The sequence below is a fragment of the Rattus norvegicus genome, chromosome 3 (assembly GCF_036323735.1).
Source record: "Rattus norvegicus strain BN/NHsdMcwi chromosome 3, GRCr8, whole genome shotgun sequence".
Classification (NCBI taxonomy): Eukaryota; Metazoa; Chordata; class Mammalia; order Rodentia; family Muridae; genus Rattus; species Rattus norvegicus.
In genome coordinates, this window is record NC_086021.1 from 127,541,354 (window position 1) to 127,566,350 (window position 24,997).

At 43.5% G+C, this 24,997-nt stretch overlaps 1 protein-coding gene across 2 annotated transcripts in view; it reads right to left on the reverse strand.

Annotated features, from left to right (window-relative positions):
* Nucleotides 1–24,997, reverse strand: part of Ehd4 (EH-domain containing 4) — a 63,884-nt gene that overhangs the window by 29,381 nt on the left and 9,506 nt on the right. For both annotated transcript variants that reach the window (NM_139324.2, XM_063283055.1), the window contains exons 2-3: nt 17,495–17,671; nt 8,335–8,432 (exon numbers count right to left, since the gene is read on the reverse strand). In NM_139324.2, the coding sequence (NP_647540.1) occupies nt 8,335–8,432; nt 17,495–17,671 (275 nt within the window). The remainder of the gene's footprint in view (nt 1–8,334; nt 8,433–17,494; nt 17,672–24,997) is intronic.

A 24,997-nucleotide genomic window follows, 5' to 3' on the forward strand; every position in this document is an offset into this window, starting at 1 on the left:
ATCAGATGGCAGCAGGGACTAGACTTATCTGACTGCTCAAGTAAGTGGCCTGGAGATATGTGGTGCCTTCATTCACGTGTGAGCCAAACCATCTGAGTGGCTGAGCCTGAGCCTCTCCAGGGAATGGGTGTGGGCCTTCCCACCCATAGCGCCTCGGGGCACAGCGTTGGCTTCTTCCAAGCAAACAGTCCAAGAGATCCAGGTGAAACCTGCAGGGTTTCCTATGGCTTAGACTAGGGACGTCAACATGAAATATCCCTTCTACTAAATTCTACTGGTCAAAAAGTGAGACTAAAGGGTCAGATCAACCAAATTCAAGGTGAGGAGACTGCACACAGATGTGAGTCTTGGAGGCATAGTTCAGGGTATGGTGGCGAGTGGAGGCATCAATGGAGAATAGCTCGTTGCACAGTTATGTTCAAATTGCTTAGCTTCTCTGTGCCTCAATTAGCCCTTCTCTTCTGTATAAGGGGACAACTGCTGCCACCCCAAAGAACTCAATGCTGCACTATGCAAGTATTAGCTCATGCTTATGAGGGTAAGAGGCATTTTTCAATTAATTTGTTTCCCAATATCTACAGAAACGTTTGTGAAATGTTTTAGGATTATCAGTTGTTTTCTTCATAAACTAAGAAAAAAATAGATTTTTTCCCCCAAATGAAAAGTCTAGGCTTTAAGTTTGGGGAAAAAAAGCAATCATTCCTCATGATCAATTATGCATTTAAAATGTTAGTAAAATCTCTGCCAGGCCTGGCAAGTGCTTTCTGAGTAACAGTGTGATGTGTTCACATTCAGATCAGAAGCAGCAATGCTAGTGCTGTGGAATTTCCCATGGCATTGGTGAAAAGGAGACACAAATGTGTTTGTCAGCAAACTTCTCCAAAGCAAACAGAAATCAGGATTTCCTGTTGGAGGCCTGAGTGGCAAATAATACCCAGCATTTCACAGCCCTAGCTGACTGGCCTTAGCCCAGCCAGAAAACAATCTGAGAATAAATCATGAGGGTCAGCCCCAGCCAAGGGGACTGACACTGTTCCCTTAATGCCAAAGCCAAAGTTAGAGGTCACTAAACTCAGCTCTGAACTTATGAATGGCTTCATGATCTGAGTATGCAGACACACATTCTACAGGGTCCTCTTTCACGATACCGCCCACTTCTCAATCCTCACCATCCAAGTAACCTGCAAGACAGTAATCACGTCTCCGGCCAGGTGTGTGCCCACTGGCTATTTACCCATGCTCCAGCACGCACATCACTCCCCCACCTCCCCAAAGCCCTCAGTTCCCACACTTTAGTTCCCACCCTCTCTTTGTAGTCTAGAAGAGATAACAGTAAGGACATCCCGGTCATTGTGCCTTGCCTATACTCCAGACAGATGCTGTGGTAAGAGCTTCATATCAACATCTCCCTTTGTCTTCACCCAGGTCTGTCTATAATAACTGAGCTTGTCTATTTATCCTGTTGCTAGGTAAAGAGAGTCCTGTAGATAGACTAATAGGTCAATTGACTACAACTTGAGTCCCCAAATGAACTCTCACATCTACAGGTGAAAGTTCAGTAGCTCCTCAAAGATTAACTATTAGTCAGGCCATCTTGTGGTACACTCCTTTAATCCCAGCACTTGAGGGGGAAGAGTTGGGTGGATTTCTGTAAACTGGTAGGTTAGCAAGTTATAGGGCAACTAAAACTACATACATTTTAAAAAGTTTTTTGCCAACTTGATATGAACGAGGGTCATCTGGGAGGAGGAAACCTAGGTTGAGAGGAATAGCCCATCAGAGCGGCCAGTGGACAATCCCAGAGGGCATGCTCTTGAATGTGGCAGGACCCAGTGTACTGTGAGTGATGCCAGCCCTGGTTATTTGGACCTGGGTTAATTTAAAGGTAGGTTAAACAGAGGACTGCTCACTGGCCTCTGCATCAACTCCTGCCTAGAGCTCCTACCTTGACATCCCTTGATAAACTGTTACTGGAACATGTAACCCTTTCCTCCCTAAGCTGATTTTGGTCACATTCTTCATCACAGCAATAGAAAGCAAACTTAGACATGCATAGTGCTGATTTCAGGAACTTCAATCCTTGATTGAACCAAAGAAAATAATTTGATTTTGCATTTATATTGATTATTATAAAAATAATCTCAGAACAAAATGAGTATGTAGCATTTTAAATCAACAAATGAATATATGACATTTGAACATTTTCAAATAATTTCTTTTGATTTTATTTATATGTTTGCACACATGTATACAGGTACCTGCAGAGGCCACAAGAGGGTGTCAGATCCCCTGGAGCTGGAAATACAGGCAGTTGTGAGTTGCTGGGAACCAAACTTTAGACTATCCTCTAAACACTATGTGGGATAGATCTGATTAATGTGGATAGCCAAAATGTGTAGTCTTGACCTGACTCAACTCTGCAGGACCAGCTCCTTCTCGGAACTTAGATCTTGGCTAAATGGTTATCTTCATAGATACTTGTACAATCCCAAGTATAGCCAGCCCACCTCACTGGCTCCTCATCAAACATGTCTCCTATCACCTCCTCAGTACTCAATGCCTACTCATATCAATGAATAATTTACCTGTTACTTTTGTCTGTCTCACTGTAACACAAAATCCACCAGGGCATGACTGTGTCCAGTGTGTTTTCTCAGTTAAGTATCTGCTGAGTGAACCCTGTAGTGAGCGTGTACTCCTACACCCACCGTCCTGCACTACACCATGCACATGCACTACACCTGAGGTCAGCTGGGCCCAAGCTTCACGAACAGCAAGCAGCACGGAAGCCTAGGTAATGGCTGTGGTTGCAGCACCTTGCTCCGGGCCTTTTTGTCGTCTAGGCAGACTCTTTCGCCTTTGCGTATGTGTGTATTTTCCCTTAAATCCTTCTCCTTCCCAAAACCCAAGAGGGGAAGTCACTCTTATCTGTATATCTCTAAATGTTCTCTCTCTTTTCCTGGGCAGCCATCAAAATCCGGTCTTTTGTATTTAAAGTTCAAAAACTTGTCAAGTAAATATGCTTGTACTTCCCTGATTATGGTCTGTTTTTGTCTTTTCTATTTTTTTTTTTCCTTTTTGTGACCTTATTAATCACAGCTTGGATTTCCATGCCCTTTCCCAGCTCCGGCAATTCTTTTGTGATATTAAGTTTGGGAACCTCAGGTTTCTGGGCAGTCTCTTGAAACTGCTTGTTCATAGGGTTTGACAATATTCAGGTGCCAAACGCAAAGGTATCTGTTTGTGAATGTGCAGATGCTAATGAACGGTTCTGAAGTTCACTGCTGTCATAGGAAGGCAGTTAAATTCTCCCTGTCTCAAATACTACCACTGTGTTGCTTTTATTAGCAGGGCATTTTCTGCCCTTTTATTTTATTTTTTTCCATCTTGCCAGTTTTAGTAGTCACTGGTTTTAAGGAACAGACTGAGAATAACAGATCCAACGCTTTCTTTGGAAACAGAAATTCAGTTTTCATTTGAGGTATGAGCCCTGGGAGAGCAAGTAGATTTGATAGAAGAGTTAAGCCAAGAGGTCATTTTTCTCTTTAGATTTCTTTGCATTTTTGTTGCTGCTGCTGTTTTGTTTTATTCTGTTTTAAGACAGGGTCTCCTTCTGTAGCCCAGGCTAGCCCACTTCAAACACTTGCTTCCTGAGTGCTGGGGTGTGGGCCACCATGTCAGTCTAGTCAAAGGTTTAACGTCACTTAGTTTTTTGTTTGAGATGGTCTCACTCTGTACCCAGGCTGACTTCAAACTTACTATGTATCCCAGGTCACCCTCAAACTTGCTAAACTGCCTCATTCTACCAAGTACAGGGATTATAGACATGAGCCATCATGTCTGTATTTTTTGCAGGAAGGAAGGGAAAAACTCTTCTATTTCTGTTGCCATAATCAGTTTTTAGAGGCTATACAAACTCAGTTTTGGACTCCACAGGAATAGTTATATACAGCTAAAACAGTACTTCAATGCCACTGTGCTAAAGACATGGCTGAGGGCACTGACTGCCATGTTACCATTTTTCTCTGCTTTGCTGAGACACAGATACTAAGGTTGGAGCTAGATTTGAAGGGCTTTGTCCCAAATAGCTAGAACACACTGGTTTTCATGCCGAGTCTAGAAATAAATCCAAGCTGATGTTTAAGTTCTGCATGAAATAAACAGCAGTCTAGGAAGCAAACAGCCTGAGAGCCAGAGAGATAACAGACTAGGAATAAAAACAAGGATGTGCATGTGGATAAATATGCTAGCTTGTCTCGCCACACTATGTTAACAATCTGGGTGCTGTCGTCAGAGTCAAGAAGCTGCTGAGAGTGAACTAGGTCAGAATTTACCCACCCATTTCTGAAAAATACTTTGGAAAAAAATCTGAGGAATCCATCACACATTCTTTTATTGGAAAGAACATTTGTGGGACTTATATGTAGCTGCTATTTGATCTCAACAAATGATTTTAAATATATCAGAATGTTTTTATTCCAGATTGATAAGTATTCAATTCTTCATACCAGCCAAGGAAAGTATAATTCAGTAAAGAAACCTAATTACTTGTCCCTAAAGATTTTCTGCTATGATTAAACTAAAATATATCTGAAGGATCTCCACATGGAGTGGTATAAAACAGTTATTCCAAAACCCAATACCCAATTAGTTTCATCCATACATTTCTGTTGACTCTAGACCATAGAACACTCCAATAGGAAGCAAGAGGCAAGAGTACAATGTCCTAACTTCCAGGGTCATTGCTCAAGTCTGTCAGATTCTGCAGAGGTATCTAACTGTTTGTAAAGGATGCTTCTAACCTAAGAGTGGGTTGGACATGCTTTGCATCAACCCAACACTAAAATAAACAAGGAGTCACTCAGAAACCTCACAAGTTTCTTCTCATTGTGTAGAGCTACAGGCAAGGGGACACACGTGACTGAACCCCAAGTTCAACAGTACCCTTTTCTGCTTTTACCACTGAAGTATCTGACTCCTTCCTGAATATGTATAACGGGTATGAGGCTGCCTGGTCTCTAAATCTCTGGACCCTGGACCTCATTACTCTGGGTGATGTGCTTGAGGGTGGCCAGTATGACACATGAAGCCACCAGCTCTCCATTTCAGGTCCATCCTGTGTGCCTCACCGTCTGCCTGATCCCAGGCTAATGGCAGACGCTGGGTTTGCAGGAGTGAGTCAGTAAATTGTCCTGGGGGTGCTCAGCAGTCAGCATACACACACATATAGTCCTCCTCCCATAGTTACCACTCCTTCCCAGCAGGCTCTCCACAGACTCCCCACAGGCAGAAAAGTGGGCTGGCTTCTACACATCTTAGGCTGTCAGCTAATGCTGGACACAGTCACCCCTCTATGCCTGTACTCCAAATGTGACTCCGTCAGTGATTTTTACCCTGCTCTTCAGGTATCACACATCTGCCTGGCAGCTGGGAAAATTCTCATGGCTGCTTCCTAGAGGTGGGTGGGTGAGGAGTCTTTGGTTTTGTTTGTTCAAAGTTATGTTCAGATTTAAACTAGATAATAAATCCTAAATGACTAGAAGCGTTTATAGTGACATACAGCAAGGGTCTAGTATACCAAGGCTGTTACATTATTAGAAATACACACTTCCAGCAGGCACCTTTGTAACATAAGAGACGAAGTCACAGGCTTGTTGAGGGTTAAACAAGAAGAAAAATGGAGAGTAAAGATAGTCACACATCAGCACCCCCTTCCCTTTATGGGCTTTGAAGGGAGTCAGGCACTTACCAATAAAGTCAGCAGAGAATGTTTTTATGCCCATGCAGTCACTGTTGGTAAGTACTGCATTGGCCAATGGTGACCTTAATTGCTAGCAAAGGCAGGGCTGTGGTCTTAGCTAGACAGAAGGACAGAAAAACAGAAGGACAGTCTGAGCACACGTGAGATGTGTACAGTTGTTGAAGATGAAGCAGATTTAAGGCACTATATATTCTTTATAGTTAATATAGTGACTATGTTAGCAGAGTGACTCCAATCACCAACTATGTCCCCAACACCAAAGGCTTGGGACCCCTGGCTATAGTCCACAGTACTGCTGTTTAGGTCACAAGGTCCTTTCCCACCAGTTGCTGTGTCCCTTAGAATGTCAGGGACCAGCTGGCAGGCTTGAGCCATATGTGCTATTTCTGTGCATAGGATGTGAGTGTACACACAGTAAATCAGACCAGGATGTGAGTCAGATCACATCAAGTGTTGAAAGAAACTGATCTTCAAAGCATACTAGAAGCATTACACCAGGCTTCATCAGCACCATGAAGCAGCTATAGTTTGAAAGATACGTAATTACTACACAAAAGAGAAACTGTAGGAAAATGGAAGGTGAACATTGTCAAAGGCTTGCCATTGGGGAAGAAAGGTGGAAGCCACACTCTAGAAGCCCTAAAATTTTGTGGTAAAAAGATTTATTAGGGTCGCATATTTCTCCAGGATATTAAGTCAGACATGTAGAAGCAGTAAACTGGGATAGCTCAGAAAATCTGTAGAATTTGCCTTTTTCCCTCCAAACAAAACATTTTACCAGCCTTTCAGATTAATGGTGGAACTAGTGTATGTGCACTCAATCCCACATGGCCATGCATGTGGCCGTCAGAAGATAATGTTGGCTGTCATTTCTCAGGTGCTATCTACCTTGTTTCCTAAGCCAGGGTCTCACTGGCCTCAGACATATAAGACCCTATCTCAAAGAAAACCAAAATCATCTCTGGGTACTGAGCTATGAAGATCCAACAAAACAAACAAAAACCCTGTAGAGCTTTCTGTAAGAATGAGTGTTCATACTATGACAACCACATTGTTAATTAAATAAAATGCAGATGTTCCTTTCAAGTTTCTGTGGAGACAATTATGGCAAACTATCAGTTGTAGAACATGCGTTTGGTCAATGCATTTCTGTTAGAAATTATGTGTTTAGATGTATAGGAAAAACTGTTCTGACCCTGTGAGTTTCTTTACACCCTTACTCACTCGAATTCTTTACAATAGCTATTATTTTTATAACAGAAAACAACAACAAGGATCTTCATGAGAGAAGACCAGTGTAAGCCTGTTTTTTGTTTTTTCTTTTCTCTAATCATCATGTTCTGTGAAGACTCTGGTAGTTAATGACACTGTTAGTGTCCCTGTAAGAACAGTAAAGAACCACAGGATAAGCCCTGGGAAGGCCTTAGCTGAGGCAGACCCCGCTCTCTGTGGGTTCACAGAAGGAAGGAGGGGCACTGCCACACTGCCACAGAAGCCTTTTCAATGCTAGCAAACAGCTTGCATGGAATGAGCAACACACTTTTGCCTCCTGGACTGTGACAAGGTCACTGCTGGTCACACTCATGGCTGACTCCAGACTGGCTGCCACTTAGGCTGGGCATGCATGGTTTCCCTGGCATGCTGCACAAAGGGCTGTGAAGCTATTAGCAGGAAGTGACAGCAGCAGAGCACAGCAGAAGCATGCTTTTCTTCTGAGGGCAGTGTGGGGAGTAGGTTTGTTTGCCCTGTCTCACAATCGTAACCTCAGGATCCAACCTGAACTCTTCTGGCCAGGCATTTCTCCTCTATGTCGCTCTGTCCTAGGATCTGTCCTATGACCCTTTTCTCTGGAAATGGAGTCAGAAGGCAGCTGTATACCTGTTGCAACCAGTGTCCAGGTCTGGAAGTACCCAATGGTCTTGTCTGCTAAAGGTTATGGGACCCATGTCATTGTCCAAGCACTTTCTGATCTTCTGATAGCCAGACTCTTTCCACATCAGAATTTCCTTTGAGTAATTCTTACTCATCCTTCAGATCCTGGTTCAGATGTCACTGCCCCAGGGCTGCCTCTTTCCATGCTCCTGTGCTAGGCCAGATGCCTTGATATTAGGCTGCAGTTCCTGGTGTTTCACCCAGCCCCTATTTAGCTCTATGACAACATGAAGGGTGTTTGCTTCATTTCTACTTCCTCAAGGACAGGAACCATGCCTGCTTCTACTGTGTTCCCATCACAGGACAGAGTCTGCCTGGTAAAAGCGTCCATAGGGCAAGATGATTCAGGGGCTCTGGAGGTAAAATCCACACCAGTAGGAGGAATATCATGTGTCCAGGTGAACAGTTACCAAGGGGTATTCCCCTCTTAAATGCTGGGTACTAGCTAAAATGGCAGAACCTATGATACCTCTTCACTTGCTTCTTGGGGCTTCTTTGGCTGCCTAGGACACTGTAGGAGGCCCTGGGCTGTGACTGTCCTGGAGGAGGGAAAGATGGGGCAGGAGGAGAAATGCTCTGCTCACAGTTGAGGGGCCTCAGACAGCTCTGGAGAGGGTGGGAGGGGCAGCTGGGGCACTGACCTCGGCTAATGCGCTGCTTTTCCCCAGACAGGATGCCAGGACTGTCGATGATGCTGATGCTCTTCAGAACCTGGTTGGGCAGCTGTGAGCACATGAATCTGTAAGAGACAGAACAAAGTTGGGGCCAGAAACTGGACTGGACCTTTCAAAAGTCTCTGTGAGCTCTCCTCTCACTGATGTCTGTAAAGAGAAGCTAGACAGAGGCTAAGGATGCCTATGGAGTGGGCTGTAAAGCAGGGACTTGGAAGAAATTGAAGGTAACTTTTACTGGGCCACAGAATAGATGCCACTCCACAGACAGGTGTGGAAGGTGGGCTGCAGCCCATTTCTACTTGCCACTTGATCCCTTACGTTAATTGTGGTTTATTTATCAAACACTTGGGTGATTTACAAAGATTGCCTACTTTGATCCCTAAATTAACATCCTTCTTTGAATCTCACAAAGGTTAAGTAGCTGAGACACTCACAGTTGAGCCTTAAACTCAGTCTAATTCCTAGCCCCATGTCTCCTGTCCCACCTCCTTGTCTAAGTTTTGTTGCCTCCTTCAGGGTGCACTTCTCCTAGGCTAGAATATCTGAGTCTGTCCTATCCTGCTCACTGCTCTGCAGACAGCTAGAGGTCCTGGGTTGTTTATCCCTTTCTGATGCCCCGATGACCCAGCATGTAGTCCAAAGACCTGCGCTTCAAGCTCAGCAAAGGTCAGTACTTCTGGGTAATCATCCCTCAGCTGCGGAATCCTAAGGGAGCTCTGAGAATAGGAGAGGAGATGCAGTCAACAGAGGTCCTGACTGACCATCTTCAAGCCTCTTGCTCACTACTACCTCCTCCTTCTGATCAGCCCCTCCTCCCTCTGACCATGGTCCCTGTTACTATGCTTCTAGTTATCTGCCCAACAAGTAGGAAGCAGAGTGGGTTGGAAGGAAAATTTTGACTTGTGCTCTAGCAGACTTGGGCTTAGAATCTGTTCAGCCTTTGTCAGTAATTTTCTCTGAGACCTTAGATAAAGGCCTTTCCCTATGGACCTCAGTTTCCTTCTATGTAAAGGGAGACAACTAAACTAGAATCTGCCCTGTCCTGGGGAGCTTTCCCATTGTGAGGCAATGAGTAATAGCAGGAAGTACCTTTTTACTCCCACCCCAGGCAAAGAGCCTGGTTTGGATCTTTGTTAGGTCTGTGTATGTTTTAAGGGGGAAACAGAGTGCCTCTCCTCTTCCTGTTTAAAAGTGCCTAACTTCTGTATCTGTGTGGGCCGAGACTTGAAAACACTTGGGAACAGCTCAGTTCTTCCATTCAGTGGACGTGGTAGGGATTACTCAGAAAGTAAGAATGCTGGGAATGCAGGACAAGGCGGCCTCACAGCCTCCACAGCTGTGACCAGAGCAGCCTGTGGGCAGGGGAGGACGCTCAGGCCCAAGGTGCCATCACTGACATTCATGAGAACTGTCCTTTAAGGGGCTCAGGACTAGACAGTCATACATTCTTTCCTGTACTTCCAAATCAGTCCAAGAGATGGAGGCCAGGCAACTCTGAGGCACAGAGCAGTGATGACATCGTGGGGTCTTGCAGCAATGCTTGGCTGCAGGAGGCGCCAAGCTCGTATCTCCCACATCAGATTAGTAGACCTCGATGCATAACGCTGAAAGCCTCCACAGTGTCACAAATAAAGCCGAGTATATGTAAGAGAAACCTTTCACTCATTTCTTCTCTGGCCCCTCTCATACCCTAGGCCCAACCACGCAGTATGAGCAGAGCAGGGATGGGAGACACTAATCACTGCTTGTCAAGTTCTCAGAGAGAAATTGACTATTAATATTCTGCTCTCTAGACCCGGGGGAGGAACAGAGCGCTGAGCATGGCTTGGTGAACTCTGTGTCTTGTCAGTCTATCTGGAGACAGCTGGCAATGTTAAACATGCCATACCTTTATAAAACTCTTTTAACAAACTGTTCCCACAGGAAGGGTGATGTTTCTCAAAACCACAAGTTCATACTTAGTATCAATTTTTCTAAAACACAAAATCCCTAGATTTTAGTGAGACACTAACAGAGGGACCTAATATTCCTACACTGCTCACCCCTGGAATGACAGCAAGAACATGTCAACAGGTCAGCCGTGTGAGCCACAGAGCAAGAGGCCTACTGTTGGGCTATCTATACACAGCAGCAAGGACAAATGCCACAAAAGGAGACTAGCAGGGCTCCAGGGCAGCAGAGAAGGGGCTGTTGAGGCCGTGTGCAGGACTGGACTCCGTTCCATCAAGGAAACTGTATGGGTGGGGTAGGGGCAGGAGGGCAGAGAGTAAAGCAGACACTGGGTACTGAGGGGGCCACAGCAGGCGTTGCAGGGTTAAGTCTACACAATTAGGCAAATTCTACTGTGACCAGGAACTCCTAAAGTTATCCTGGCAATCACCACATACTTTTCCAATCTGCGAAAGGGAGGTGAAAGGCAAGATTTGCCATGCCCCTCACAGGAGGGCGGGTCAGCAGTTTCTGCTGGAACACTTCCAAGCAGAGATTTGCTGTCCCAAGATGGATTGTCTGCTCCTCCCTGGAGTGACGAAATCAGTGCAGACACCTGGCCTCCTCTAATTCACACAAAATACTGACATGCTGCAGAGATCCAGGGCCTCTCTTGGCTCCCACAGCTCCCTCCCACGACCTGATGAACTCTGTTTCCCAAGGTAAAAGAGGAAAATGACCAAGATCTTCACTGGAGCCTAACTCTTATCCCCACGTTGAGGGAAAGTCATGAGCAGCAAAGGGCAGAGGATAAAGTGATGACATCATAAGGTCTCATGCAGGTCACAAGTTCTGCCTCACAGAAACACAAGGCAGTAAGAGCAGTAGGTTATTTAAAATTGACCACAAAAGCTAACATTCTAAGTTAATGATTAATGTTTGAAAGATAAAGTTGGGCTCAATTGATAAAGGTGCTTGCAGCCATTTCTAACGACCTGAGTTCAATCCCCTAGACTTACATGGTAGGAAAAAGGATTCCCATAGATTGTTCTGTGACTTCCACTCATTCACAGTAGCACACATTCCCTCTCCTGCCAAATAAATAATTATTAAAAAAAAAAGAATTAGAAAACTAAATCTGTAGGCTGAGCATTGTGGCTCATACCTGCTATCCAAGCATCTGGGATACTCAGGAGGTTGACTGAGGACAATCGGGAAGCAGGACTATCTTCAGCTACATAGTGAGTTTGGGCTGCATGTGACCCCCAGCCCCCCAACATAAAGCAAACAAACAAAACCTAGACTTGTAAAGTAATTGGCCAGCACCTTCATACTGATTTTGATTTTTCAATGAAACAGCAAGGCTTACAGCAATTAGGATGATACAACACCAGTACTGACCAATCCCCAACCTCATGTCAGGCCTGCTCTACTTTATATGTTCATGGTTAAATCCTTGCCACAATCGGAGAGGCCTTACAAAAGGGCAAACTGGGGCTTGGAAGGGTCACATGCTCTCACTTGCCATAGTCCACCGGTGACAAGGGACAGAGCTGAGATACAAGCTGGCAGTCCGGGGTGGGTCTTAATACATGGCTACGACTATCACTGCATAAGTGGAATTACTGCTGAGTCTCTATCACACTCAAGGTAACATCTTGAAACAGAACTGATGCACCACTGCCCTGGGCTTCCATGAGCATATTCCTAACGGTATGGAGGGCTGGAGAGTTCTGAACAAGAGACAGATGTGTACTGTGAGCACTCTCTCTCGCATTGGTCTCTAAGCCTCTCTAAGCAACTCTACCAGGTTTGTCACTCAGCTCCAGTCAGAACGGTAAGGGAGGATGGAGCAGGTTCTAAGTACTTCCTTTAATCTACTTAACTTTATCGACAAATATAAAGGTTACATGATATAAGTAGAAAATCTACCAAAAAACCCAGACAACTAAATTATCTCACAGCCCGCTACAAATGACTGATGTAACTTTCTAGTGCCAGGGAGAAGTGGCATTCACATTTAGACTACATAAATGCCTCTCTCTTGACTGTCATGGAGGGAAGCCAGAAGCAATATGCCACCTCAGAAGGATCTGCCCAAACCCAGAGAAAAAGTACATTTTCCAAAACACCAGAACCAAAATCATAAAAAGCAACTGTCAACCAGAAACAATGGTTTGGCATGTGGAGATAAGAGCATGTGGTAGTTAAGAGCACCTGCCAAAGGACTCAGGTTTGAATCCCAGAACCCATAAGACAGCTATAACTCTAGTTCCAGAGGATCTGAAGACCTCTTCTGGACTCTGCTGGCACCAGGCACAAATGTGGCACACAAACACACATACAGGCAAAATGTCCATATATATATATATATATATATAAAATAAAAATCAATCAAACAGGGGTTGGGGATTTAGCTCAGTGGTAGAGCTCTTGCCTAGCAAGCACAAGGCCCTGGGTTCAGTCCCCAGCTCCGAAAAAAAAGAAAAAAGAAAAAAATCAATCAAACAACAAACAAACAAACAAACAACAATCTGGGCAGTGGTGGTGCATGCCTTTAATCCCAGTAAGTGACAGAAAAACTAAAAGAATTAATTTTTTTTTGTGAAAAACAGTCATTAAAATTATACTAGACACTAAATCTAAAACTACTATGAGGCTATCTGTAGTTTACAAATACTGCCATTTTTAGACAAGTAAGCTGAGGGAAACCTATAGCATCTAATTACAGCAGACTGCCAGAGACTGTCAGGCACTCTGGAGTGTCCCGACACTTCTTGAACCGACTGGAGACACTGGTGTCTGTCAGCACTCACGTGCAGGGTGCTATGGGCAGTGGCTATTCGTCCTCTGTGAGGTGAACTGCCTCCTGATACATGCTGGGTAGAAAGTCCACGGCACAGCTCCAAAACGGGGTGCAGTAAGACTTCTCTCAGATGAAGCAGCTTGGTGGAGGGAGGTTGAAACACTGATTGTTAAAGCCTCATTTCCATCAAACTCTTGTTCTAGACTCAACTCTTCCTTGTATTGTTCAAGTACACTGCTTCCTAATTCAAACCCGCCTTTTCAGAAACTCATCTCCGTTTCACTGAAATGCACCACTGACTCAGTCTCTAAACAATCAGCCTAGGGGACTCAGGTCCCTGAGGTTTGCGTAATGGCGAAGGTACTGTCACCCTATAGGCACCACCTGCCTTTAAGCATCCTAAGAGGTTCTTACCTCTTTTAAAGATACCCTTGGGAGCAGTGGCTAAGGCCATGAGAGGCCCATCCTCAAGACTTGGGAAGAGAGTTCTACCCAGAAAATAACTGGTTTTCCTTCCTATTACATTTGACCTAGTTTCCAGAAAAAGTGTGTCATGCTAAGAGTTCTTGCCTTAGACTCTAATCCCAGAGAGCTGCTACAATCTCTCTCTCTCTCTCTCTCTCTCTCTCTCTCTCTCTCTCTCTCTCTCTCTTGTGCGTGCGCGTGCGTGCGCACACACACACACACACACACACACACACACACACACACACACACTTGAATGCCCGACCTTAACGGATGTTCTCTCATGCACTGAGACGGTTGCTTTGTCCTGCAGATACCGCTCAATTGGGCTGTCAGCATTGTAGCTTTCCATAAGGCACATTCCTCATTGCTGGGGCACAGGGTGGCAAAGGGTGGGGAGAGGGAAACCTGAATTTTGCCTCTTCCTGACTACTGTTTCTTCAACAAATTGATTCTTTGCTTCTAGTTTTCTTACTGGGGAATTGGCCATTGTATTCTGTTAATCCCATACTACAGTGCTGATAAAGTTAAGCAAACTATTACCTTTGGAGGTAGTATCTTCTCCATTATCTTCACTGCACAGCTATCCCGAAGTTAAATAGGGGCAGCAGACAGAGTTTAAACACTGCATCATGGCCAGCTCAGCACTGTGGTCTCCAGGACTCAGGCCTGGTTTCTAATCCTTACACTGCCCCTAAGCTGAGTGCTCCCAAAGACATGATCTTACCCTCGGGGCTCACGAGTTCCTGATCACTGCAGCCACATCATGCATCTTCATAAGGACTTAAAGTTAGTATTTCTCAGTTTTCCATGTTGCATATACAAGTAATGTGAGGAGCAGTGCAAGACATATATTGTGTAGCTGTTTTTTGTTTTTCTATTTTCCTGGACTCAATATGTGACTGTTCATGCATGGGTTATTTTCAGCACATTTTAAATTCTAAGACAATAAAGTCTGCCATTTAAAATCTCTATGTTTTTCTTCCATACTCATCTACTCTGAGTTTGAGATCTAAAACATGTTATTTCAGGAAAGTAAGTCATTTGAGAAAGTAAAACAAACCAATAACCATTCTTCCTGTGTATTCCCTTATAAGTATGGACTCTGCTAAATGAGAATTAAAAAAAAAGTCAGCTTATTTCTCTTTAAAGTTTTGTTGGGAAAAGAAAAAAGATCACACACACAAAAGGCAAGGGCAATGAATGTCAGGATTCTACAGCAACCTTCTAGGAGGAAGGCTGCTGTGCCTGGGCCTCTCTGGGCCAGCGATGGAACAAGTCTACCTGTTGCTTGCCCCATGTGCATCCAGAAAACTCCTGATTGCTGTGTGTGTGTGTGTGTGTGTGTGTGTGTGTGTGTGTGTGTGTGTGTGTGTGTCTTGTCTCAGTTTCCTTGGACTTGGTTCATTTATTTTGTCCTGAGTCCCTCAAGACCTTGGGTTCTTTCCCTGGGTCCTGGGTTTAACTAGTGTACTAGAAGTTGTCACGGCTCTGGAGGTAAGGCACAGCCCATCCTGAAGAAGAGAATGTGCAGGGGAAGCCATCTAGATGGTGTTCTGTAAATCACTGTGGGCAACAAGAATAAGCTTCTGCATGATTCCATGTATATGCTCCGCACACTTCTGCCTGACCCATCGCCAGTTCTCTTGCTACCCATCAACGTGCTCTCACTGGTTTGCAACAGAAGCATTTGAAAACCTTTAAAGGGGTTCTATGTGGAGAAGGAAACTTCGAGGCTACCTGGGCTCTCAGTACAGCCACTGTCCAAGTGTTTACTCCAGAGTCCTCATGAATGGAGTCTCCCAGGCTCTAACAGGAGGCAGAGGAAGGGACTGCTCTTATTTTTAGAAACATCTAGAAAGGAGAAGTGATCTCAGGTCTTCTGCTGAGCCTCAGTGCCAGCCCTACTTCCTCTTCCTAAGCAGCTGGAGTTGGCCCTCCACTTCTAGCTGATGGCTGGCCCCCATTCTCTAAAGTCAGAATCAGAAAAGAAGAAAAAGGGGTGTGGAAGAATGGCAGGAAAGAAGAGGAAAGAGTTTTACAAAAGCAAACACACACACAAACATACACAAACAGACAGACAGACAGACAGACAGACAGACACACACACACACACACACACACACACACACACACACATACCTCAAAAGCAGAAAATGACAAATAGCATTACCTCAAACTAAAAAGTCTATGCACAGAAGGGAAATAATCAACAGAATGAAAAACAATCTATATAATGGGGAAAATGGTCATCAAAGTGTTAATTATCTAGACTATTATAACAAACTCAAAAGTAAAGACAGCAACTCCTAAAGAACCAATTATTCAATAAAAAATGGCCAAATGATCTGAAAAGAAATAAAAATGTCAGTTAGAGACATGAAAAAAATGCTCAGCACCGTTAACACTCAGGGAAATAAAAATCAAAACTACAGTGAGCTCCCACCTTGCTCCAGTCAGAATGGGTATTACTTAAAAGGCTGGCAATGTTGTGGAGGAGAAACGTATCTTTAGGCACTGTGGTGATGTGGGTAGGGCAGTCACTATGGGAAACGTATAGTATCCTCAAATAACTAAGCCCCACCTATCACTTGCTATCTCATCCCTGTGTAGTAATACACCTGAAGAAATGGAACTGGATGCACAGGAGATGCTCGCAGAGCTATGCTTACCGTGGCACTATTCACAGCTGAAATATGAAAGCTGCTCAGGTGCCCATCAACAGAAGACGAGATAAGAATATACAGCAGTCAGTCCTGGGGTACAGTTGCAATTTTAGCTACTAGAAGATAAAGGCAGGATGACCTCAAGTTCAAGGCCTGCCTCATCTACAGAGTGAGCTCAAGGACAGCCTGGGCAAGACCCCTGACACAACCTCCAAAAGAAAAAAAGTAGAAAGGGGACTGAGGATATAGCTCAGTAGTAGAACACATGAGAAGCCCTGTGTTCAATCCCTAGCCACAGTACAAAAGAAAGAAAATGTGATATATACATTCGCAACAGAGTATTATTTGACTGTGAAAAGAAAATCCTGTCATTTGTAACAAAATGGAATCAGAGGGTTTCATGTTAAGTGAAATAAGCCAGATACAAAAAGAAAAGAATTGCATGTTCTCTCATATATATTAGAACTAAACTAACTAAAACAATTTAAAAAATAAAGTAAAGGAAAATTCTTGAGTAAGGGGAAAAAGAAGGAAAGATGGCAAGGAGGGAGGGAGGGAAGGAGGGCACAGTGGAGCAGAAAGGTCAGGACTTCACCCTATAGAGGAATTAAAGCAGAGCATCTGCCATCTGCTCTCCCTGCCCCACCAACACCTCAGCTGCACTGGGAAGTCTGCTAAAGACAACAGGGCTTGGGGCACAGAGAGAACACACCGCCAATCAAGGCAGAGCAGCCCATGTGTGTCTATATCTAGAACACAACAGCCATGTATATAAGCTCACTTTTGGATGTGCCTTATCTCAGCTGTGCCCTGCTCCAGGGAATAAGAAAGGAGCTCAAAGCTTAGCAATGAAAAGTTAAAGAAACACTCGGGAAGGTGAGGCAACCTGTCCTGAATAAAAGACCAAATCTGGATGTCAGGGGACCTTAAGTCTTCTCTGGGCTAAACTTCCTGAGCGTGGAAAGCCCTGCATGCCATACCAGAGAAGTGGCTGTCCCACAGCTACTTAACACTACTAGTGACAGAAATCGACACCTTTATCTACTTCTGTGCCAATCACATTATTAGCCATTTGTCCTCATATTGAGGAGCTATAATGTCCATTCTTGGGCCTTCCCTATGCTTAGCAACCCCCGCTTCCACACGCGCGTGCACAGACATGCACACACTTTTCTCTTCCAGGACAGACATGCTCTGTCTTGTCTGGATCCCGTGATTGATAGGTGATAGTTTGACCAGAGGACAGCTTGCTGCTCCTTACCTGTTCAGGAAAGCATTTCCAAAGCGACTGAGCTTTCGGAATGGCTTTTTGGGATCCACAACTAAAGCATTCCCAGGGGTACTTCCCTCGGTCTCCCCATACATCACAGCAATGAAGGAATCTGTGGTTGGCTCTGGACCAATTCTCATGCCTGGGAAATCTTGCTCCAGTAAGTATCTGGAAAAGAAAAGAAAACAGCATGATGTTACAAACAAGAAATCAGAGAGCTGCCTAGGACTATCCAACTCGGACACAATTGTTAAAAATCTTGGAGGATCAGAGATTCAAGGCCATCCTTTATTATATACAAGTTTGAAGCCAACTTAAGTTACATGAGACCCTGTCTCGAAAAATAAAACAACCCCAAACCAAAAGTAGACATCTGCAGTCCCACTGACATAAAGGTGCCACCTTAGGAGAGGCATTACCCAGTTACCTCACCATTCCTATACGTTCTGGACTACTGCTGAATTTATGCCCCCTTAGCAAAGTGTCCCTGGCCTGCATGGGTAGCACCTTCTCTATGGTTCCCAGGCACCTGGTGTAAGTTGCCATCACCATGTGTCTGCAGGTGTTCTGGGAACAACCAGGGAATGAACCAGGGTCAAGGGGAGAAACTGAATGCGTTTCTGCGGCTCTCGACTCCAACACGAAACCATCTTTGTTTCTATAAATCCTGACTAGTCAAATATAGCCTGTGATATTTCTGGGAATAGAGAGAAAGAACTGAAAGTCAAATGTCAAACACAGCTTTGTCATCATTGTGAGGAGAAGTGAAACTTCTTTCTTATGTAAACAAAATGAAAATTAAGCAATGTGTAGGCTTTATCCTAAGCCTTTTCTTTCTGTCATTGCTACTTTTAACTTTACCCAAAGTTTTTACATTTCTGTGAAACTGCAGAGACCCAGAATAGGTGCATTGTTTTAAGATGTCCTGTAAGCTGAGAGTAATCATGAAAAAAATCTGGTAACAACTGCTAGCGTTTACTGAAAGACATAAAGCCTTGAACATGTACCATGCCTTATATATGCACTATGCCTTATGGATGCACTGTGTCTTATGTATGCATGCACTATACCTTACGCATGGACAATACCATATGCATGCATTGTGTCCTTTATAGGCACAATACCTTATGCATGCACTGTGCCTTACGCATGCGTGTACTATACCTTATGCACACACTATTATTTCATTCAGTTCCTACAACATTCTCAGCTGAGTGATAATATTATCTTTATTTTTCAGGTAGGAAAAGAGGTATCAGAGAGGCCAAGCAACTTGCCTAATGTTACACAGTGAATGGGTGAGTGAAAACGGAATGCAAGCAGTCAGATTCTCAGATGCACACCGTCTTCCGAACTTTACACTTGGCCTGGCACTGTGCTTTCTCAGATAAGGAAGGACATTCAGGATCCCCACTCCAGGATATAAACCTGGGATTAGGACTTTCTATTTCCTTTAATGTGAAAGGAAAGGGGCTCACCAGATTGTCTTCCCACACAGCTCCCTAGATTCCCCAAAGACATAGGCACATTGCCTCATTCTCCTTGAAGAAAAAAAAAAGCTGAAGCAAGAACATGCTATTGATTCAAAATATGTCCATATTTAATGTTTTTCAAAATATGACATTTTTTTCTTGTCAAAGTCTTAGTGTACCTAAGAGCAGTCAATAGCTTTAGGAGTAGAAATGGTCACATTAGTTAATTTTTACAAACTTCCATACAAATCAGACAAGAGCTCTGATGACCACACATTTAGACCAGTATGTATCTCACACACTAACTAGTGTGTAATGCAGCCCTTCTGGAACCTCAAGTCTACTCATTCAACAGCAAAGCCAGAGTTGAAAGCTAGGTTGCACCGTGGCGATGTCTGGTGAGACTTTCACACCCCTCAGCCTGGATGAGGCTAGGCAGAGAGAACTAGAGACAGCTGTGCAAATGGCAAACTGAGCATTAGAAATAGCTGCTAGGGTTGCAGGATTCCTGGGGGTACACACAGTTTCCAACTCACAAAAGGGTCACGTCCAAGTACCATTCTGACACTTGAAGGCAATAAGGTCAATGTTTACTGGGGGTCTCACTGTCCCATCAGCTTTGGGGGAGGGGACCTCAGAGCTGAGCTCTATCTCCTTAGGATGTGGCCCTCTCAGTGCCTTCAGTAGGCCTCGTCAGGAGAGACCTCCAGGTTCCACAGCAGAGTTGGTGAGGAGGGACCTGAGGTGGGAACACAGAGATGCTATAGCTATACTGGGAAGACTTGAGGCTGTTTAAGTCAGATACTCACTGCCAAGAGGTGTCCAAACTCCAATCTGACGTTTAATTGACTTGAAATCACAGCAAATCTTATGGACTGTGGAATTAAATAGGATGTTCAAGGAAAACTCAACTGATGAACTTGTTTAAAGGAGAGCAGGTGTTTCTGTCTTTTGAGTTTATACAGTAATAGAAGCCAAAGTTTCCTCAGCAGCAACCCTGCCAGGAAGAATGTTAACAAGTCCTTATTTTTGAGCTGGAAATAGGAACTACCTTGAATAAGGTACCCCCAGCTGTAACCTGGATGAAGCGATCAGGCTCTGGCTTTCAAACACAGGCAAGAAAAAGGGAGGATTACTGTACTGCTTTCTTAGGATATAAAATTGTTCAATGGTACTCTCCTATAGGTACTAAAATTATCCACACTCAACGTTCAGTTTCATATCAATGAGGTTCCAACGAAAAGACACAGTATATAGTAAAGTTTAAAAACCTTCCATATACTTGATGCTGGTAAGGGTCATGAAATCTTCCTCTTTGTGTAGCTGCAGGAATAGCTGGTTCGAAGGCACTCACATACTTCTTCACATAACAGGCACTTGCAATGAGTCACCCTTGTGGATGGAGCAGCTCTCCTACCTAGTGTACAGGTCATCTATGGGCCTGTTTTCTCTCCCAGGTGAACGGATACTCAGACATACATCATACTGATGGGCAGGCAGTAACACATCTTTGTAGAAAAAGGATCAACCAAGATACAAATGTCTGTCATGACAAAAGTGACCCTGAAGGGATGAGGCTAATATGTGCAGCCTGGGAGGAGAGGGAGAGTGGACCCTGAGGGAAGGGACAGTGGACCCTGAGGTGACATACACAGGCACTTTAACCTCACAGACCACAGGGTAAGGCTGAGCTAGGAGTCTGGAAACCTCAGAGGATTTACCAAAGCTGGCGTTCCAGGGACTCTGAGGTCTTATCTGTGGTAACAACAGTTGAAAAGAACACAAGAGGCAACAGGAAAACTATAGAAAAGAATCCACCATGGTACAGAGCAGAGCAGCCCACTCCACAGACATCCTGTGCCTTAAAGCCTTGATGACTGTCCTTGGCACCGCCTTGCTCCCTTTCCTGTGTTCTCAGAAAGGCCTGCCAATTCTAGTGATGATTGCTCCAAGGTCTTGAGTCAAGCCACCAACAAATGTAAGAAGGTACAGACATTTGAATCGTATGTGGTTGGGCGGAAGTGGTGAGGGTGGATGGGAGACCTGATCTCTGTGTCCTGGTCTGATGAAGTCATTGCATGTAGACAGTGTTTTTTCTTTCATTGCCTAGGCTAGAGGAGGAAAATTAATTTTAAAGGAAGAATATCATTTGTGACAAAGGGAAGGAATAAAAACCCTTAGGACAATGAAAAGTCCTTTACTGTAACCCAAGTCCTTCACTGTATTTTCTCAAAGATGGGCTTAAGAAAAAAAAAAAAGACATTATTTAGCATTTTTTTAAAAAAATGTTATTTACCCCATCTGCCAGCTATGGTTATTGTTCCTTCGGTATTTCTTATGCATTTTCTCTGGGTTGTACTTCACACTTATTTTGTTAGTAATACACTCTACCTGACACTGGGGGACTTGTTTATGCCTTTACATAGATAGCCTCCACTGGTAAATACCTTATGGGTAAGCACTACTTTCCTCCCCACTTTACAGGTGAATAAACTATGGGTCGAATAGGTTAACTGAGCTAAATCAGAATTAGAGAGGCTGAGTCACCACCAATGGAAGCATTTACAGGAACATACTCTATGAGTCACAAGGAATGTTCAAATGGAAGATCGTATTAATCAGGTATTCAATAAGTTATATATACTAAAAATATTCCACACATATTTGAGATGTTGCTTAAGCATAACTTTGACATTCTGAAGCTAAAATCTACAGATAAAAGCTTATGAAAACAGAGCATTTAAAGAAACATTCATATACACACTGGCATCTGTGCAGTTTCAATTCAGTATTATGCTTCAAACACATCTTAAAAGTCATTTGTTTAAGTGTGTGTGTGTGTGTGTGTGTGTGTGTGTGTGTGTGTGTGTGTAAGTATGTGCCACATGTGTGAGTGGAGGCCAGAAGACTTTTGGGAATTGGTTTTCTCCTATGATGTAGGTTCTAGGAATTGAACGCAGGTCATCAGGCTTGGTAGCAAGCACCTTTCCTCACTGGGTGATCTTGTTGGCCCACCAAAACACTCTTAAGATGAGAATTAATTTGAGGGCTGGAGAGATGGCTCAGTGGTAAAGAGCACTTACTGTTTCTGCATGCCTGAGGTTTTGTTCATAGTACCCTCATAGTGGCTCACAACTGTCTGCTGGGGAATACAATACCCTTTTCTGGCCTTCAAGGGTATCTATCAGACATGCAAGGTATACATGAATACTCAGAGGCAAACCATACACATAAAATAACAACAACAAAAAAAATCTTTAGAAGGAGAATTAAACTAACTCAAATAGTTGCCTCGATCCTTTGACTCTTAATACGGTTTATTTGTTTATCTGGAGTAATTAAGGTTACACCCAAACCTTAAACATACCAGGCAAGTAAGTACTCGACCACTGTAGCACATGCCTGGCCTACTAATGTGGAGGTCTCTGCAAATGCCATGGCTGGCAGAGGAACGATCCCAAGAGGCAAGAAGCAAATTTGGTTCAAAAGTACTCAGTAGCTGGTGTTGGTTCAAACTTCTAGAGTTTATTAAATCGAGCAGTTAATTATAGCCGGTATTTAAGCACAACACAATTTCAGAAGAAAAGTCTCCTGATAGTTAACTCAGTCTTGTGTGTACAACAAAGCTTAAGCGTGTTTACACCAGACTCTTTGCAAGTACATAATGGCCTCTTCCAAAAGGTAGGCTCTGCTGACTTAGAGACAATGCTCATGCCAGGGAGAAGGGCTGAGGGAGTCGGGATGGCCTGGCCCTAAGATAGCAGGGAAGTTACCTAGGTGTAGTAGAGTCCAGGTGACATCTCTCATAAGGCTAGGTTTTATTGACTGTCAAGCATACTCAAGATCTAGGGGGAGAGTCTGGGATAAACAAACAACAGTCTGGGTGAAGCCTGGCTCTCAGCTAGCAAAGATCATCAGGTTATAAAGCACATCCATTCCAGCATTCTGGGTGGAAAACAGGTAAGTACCTTCCTTTCAGAGACAAGCTTGTGTGCTTAACTCTCTTGTGAGCCCAGGGCCTCATTCCCTCTACGTGCTGTAAGTCATGTAGTGTGAAAGAAACATAATAGGAAATACAATCATGAGATCAGTGGAGACATTTCATTTTTAATTCAGGAGAACAAGTCTTAAGATAATTCAATTTATAATAAACATTTGGATTCTCATGGTTTGATTGCTAATATTTGATTGCTAATATTTTCCTTATTTCACAAGGAAAGGGATTGGAAAGAAAGACTCCTTCCACTCTGACTTGCCTTGAACTTGAAATTATTTTGTTTTGTGTTTGAGATCGGGTCTCACTATGTAGCCAGACTAGGTTCTACTTTACAGAATCCTACTGGTTCATCCTCCTGGTGCTAAAATACCAGGTGAGCCTCACCATTCCACCTTGGAAATAGTGTTTGTTTGTTTGTTTGTTTGTTTGTTTGTTTGTTTGTTTTAATTCATGTGTATAGGTGTTTTGCCTGAAAGTGTGTCTGTGTACCACTTGAGTGCCTGGTTCCAAGGAGGCCAGAGTGCAAGGAGGCATTGATTCCCTAGAAGTGGAGTTACAGACAGGTATGAACTGCCATGTGGGTGCTGAGAACTGGACAAGCAGACAGTGTTCTTAACCAATGAGCCATCTCTCCAGCACCATGGCTATTGTTATTATTTTAAAATATTTCCATCCAGTATTTTTTCTGTGGATATAATTTTTCTTCTAAAATTATAAACTGTCAAAACAACTTTATGTATACATTTTTTCACCATTCATCTCTATGTCATTTCTCTATGCCATTAAAAAGACTTTTGAATGATTTTTAAAGGCTGTATATTTTTTCTTTTGTTTTGTTTATTTGAGACAGAGTTTAATTCTGGGGCTCAGGCTGGCCTCTCACAGTAATCTTGCTGTCTCAGCCCCCAAGTGCTAGGATTCCACACATAAGCCATCACTCTCTGCTTAATGGCTATAAGCGTTCTAGGGTAGTCAACTTAGTCTGGCATTTCCTAGCTGCTAGGCAGCCAGAGAGTTTTCATTACTCAGGCCAGGGAAGCAGTTCAGCAGGTACTTAGCATGTATGAGGCCTGGATTTAGTCCCCAACACACAAATCAGTCTGTAAATCAATCAATAAATTTGATCTCCACTATAATTTTATTTATTTTTGTGTTTTTTTTTTCTTTTTCTTTTTTTTTTTTTTTCAGAGTTGGGGACCGAACCCAGGGCCTTGTGCTTGCTAGGCAAGCACTCTACCGCTGAGCTAAATCCCCAATCCCATTTTTGTGGTTTTAAACTTCTGTTTTATTATTGCTTTCTGTTTTATTTAGTTTTTGGGATGAGGCAGGGTCACTATATCCCTGGCTGTTCTGGAACTTGCTAAATAGATCAGGCTGCCCTTGAACAAACAAGAGATCTGTCTGCCTCTGCTCCCCAGTGCTGGGATTAAAGGTATGTGTCACCATGCTGGGCGAAACTTTCTTTCTTAAGCATATTATCCTAAGGTTGCTTATTTAGGTGACATTATTTTAGAAATTGCTGTGCTGCAATGGAATGGACATTAACCTGTTTAGTCAAAAGACTGGAATTTGCTGGGTGAAATCTTACCCCTCTGATGATTCTTTGAGCTCAGAGGAATTCAAACTACTTGATGTTGAGCTGAGCTTTGAACAACTGCTATCAACACAGTACCACCACCTGTGCCTTCCTTCTGTGCTTTCAGGATGGCAGAGAAATCTCTTGGAATCAAATCATTTTTTCACAGCACTGTTCATTTTTTCCAGTTTTTCATTCAATCACACAATGAACATTCCTTTTTTTTTTTTCCTTTTTTTCGGAGCTGGGGACCGAACCCAGGGCCTTGGGCTTGCTAGGCAAATGCTCTACCACTGAGCTAAATCCCCAACCCTGAACATTAATTATTTTTGATGTTATGATTTATAACATAAGTCTGACAGACTTTCCTTAGGCTATAAGTTCTTTGACCTTTGCGTACCATAATTCTTCATGAGGGCTTTGAAAAATATAGAATTTTCTAAAAATTT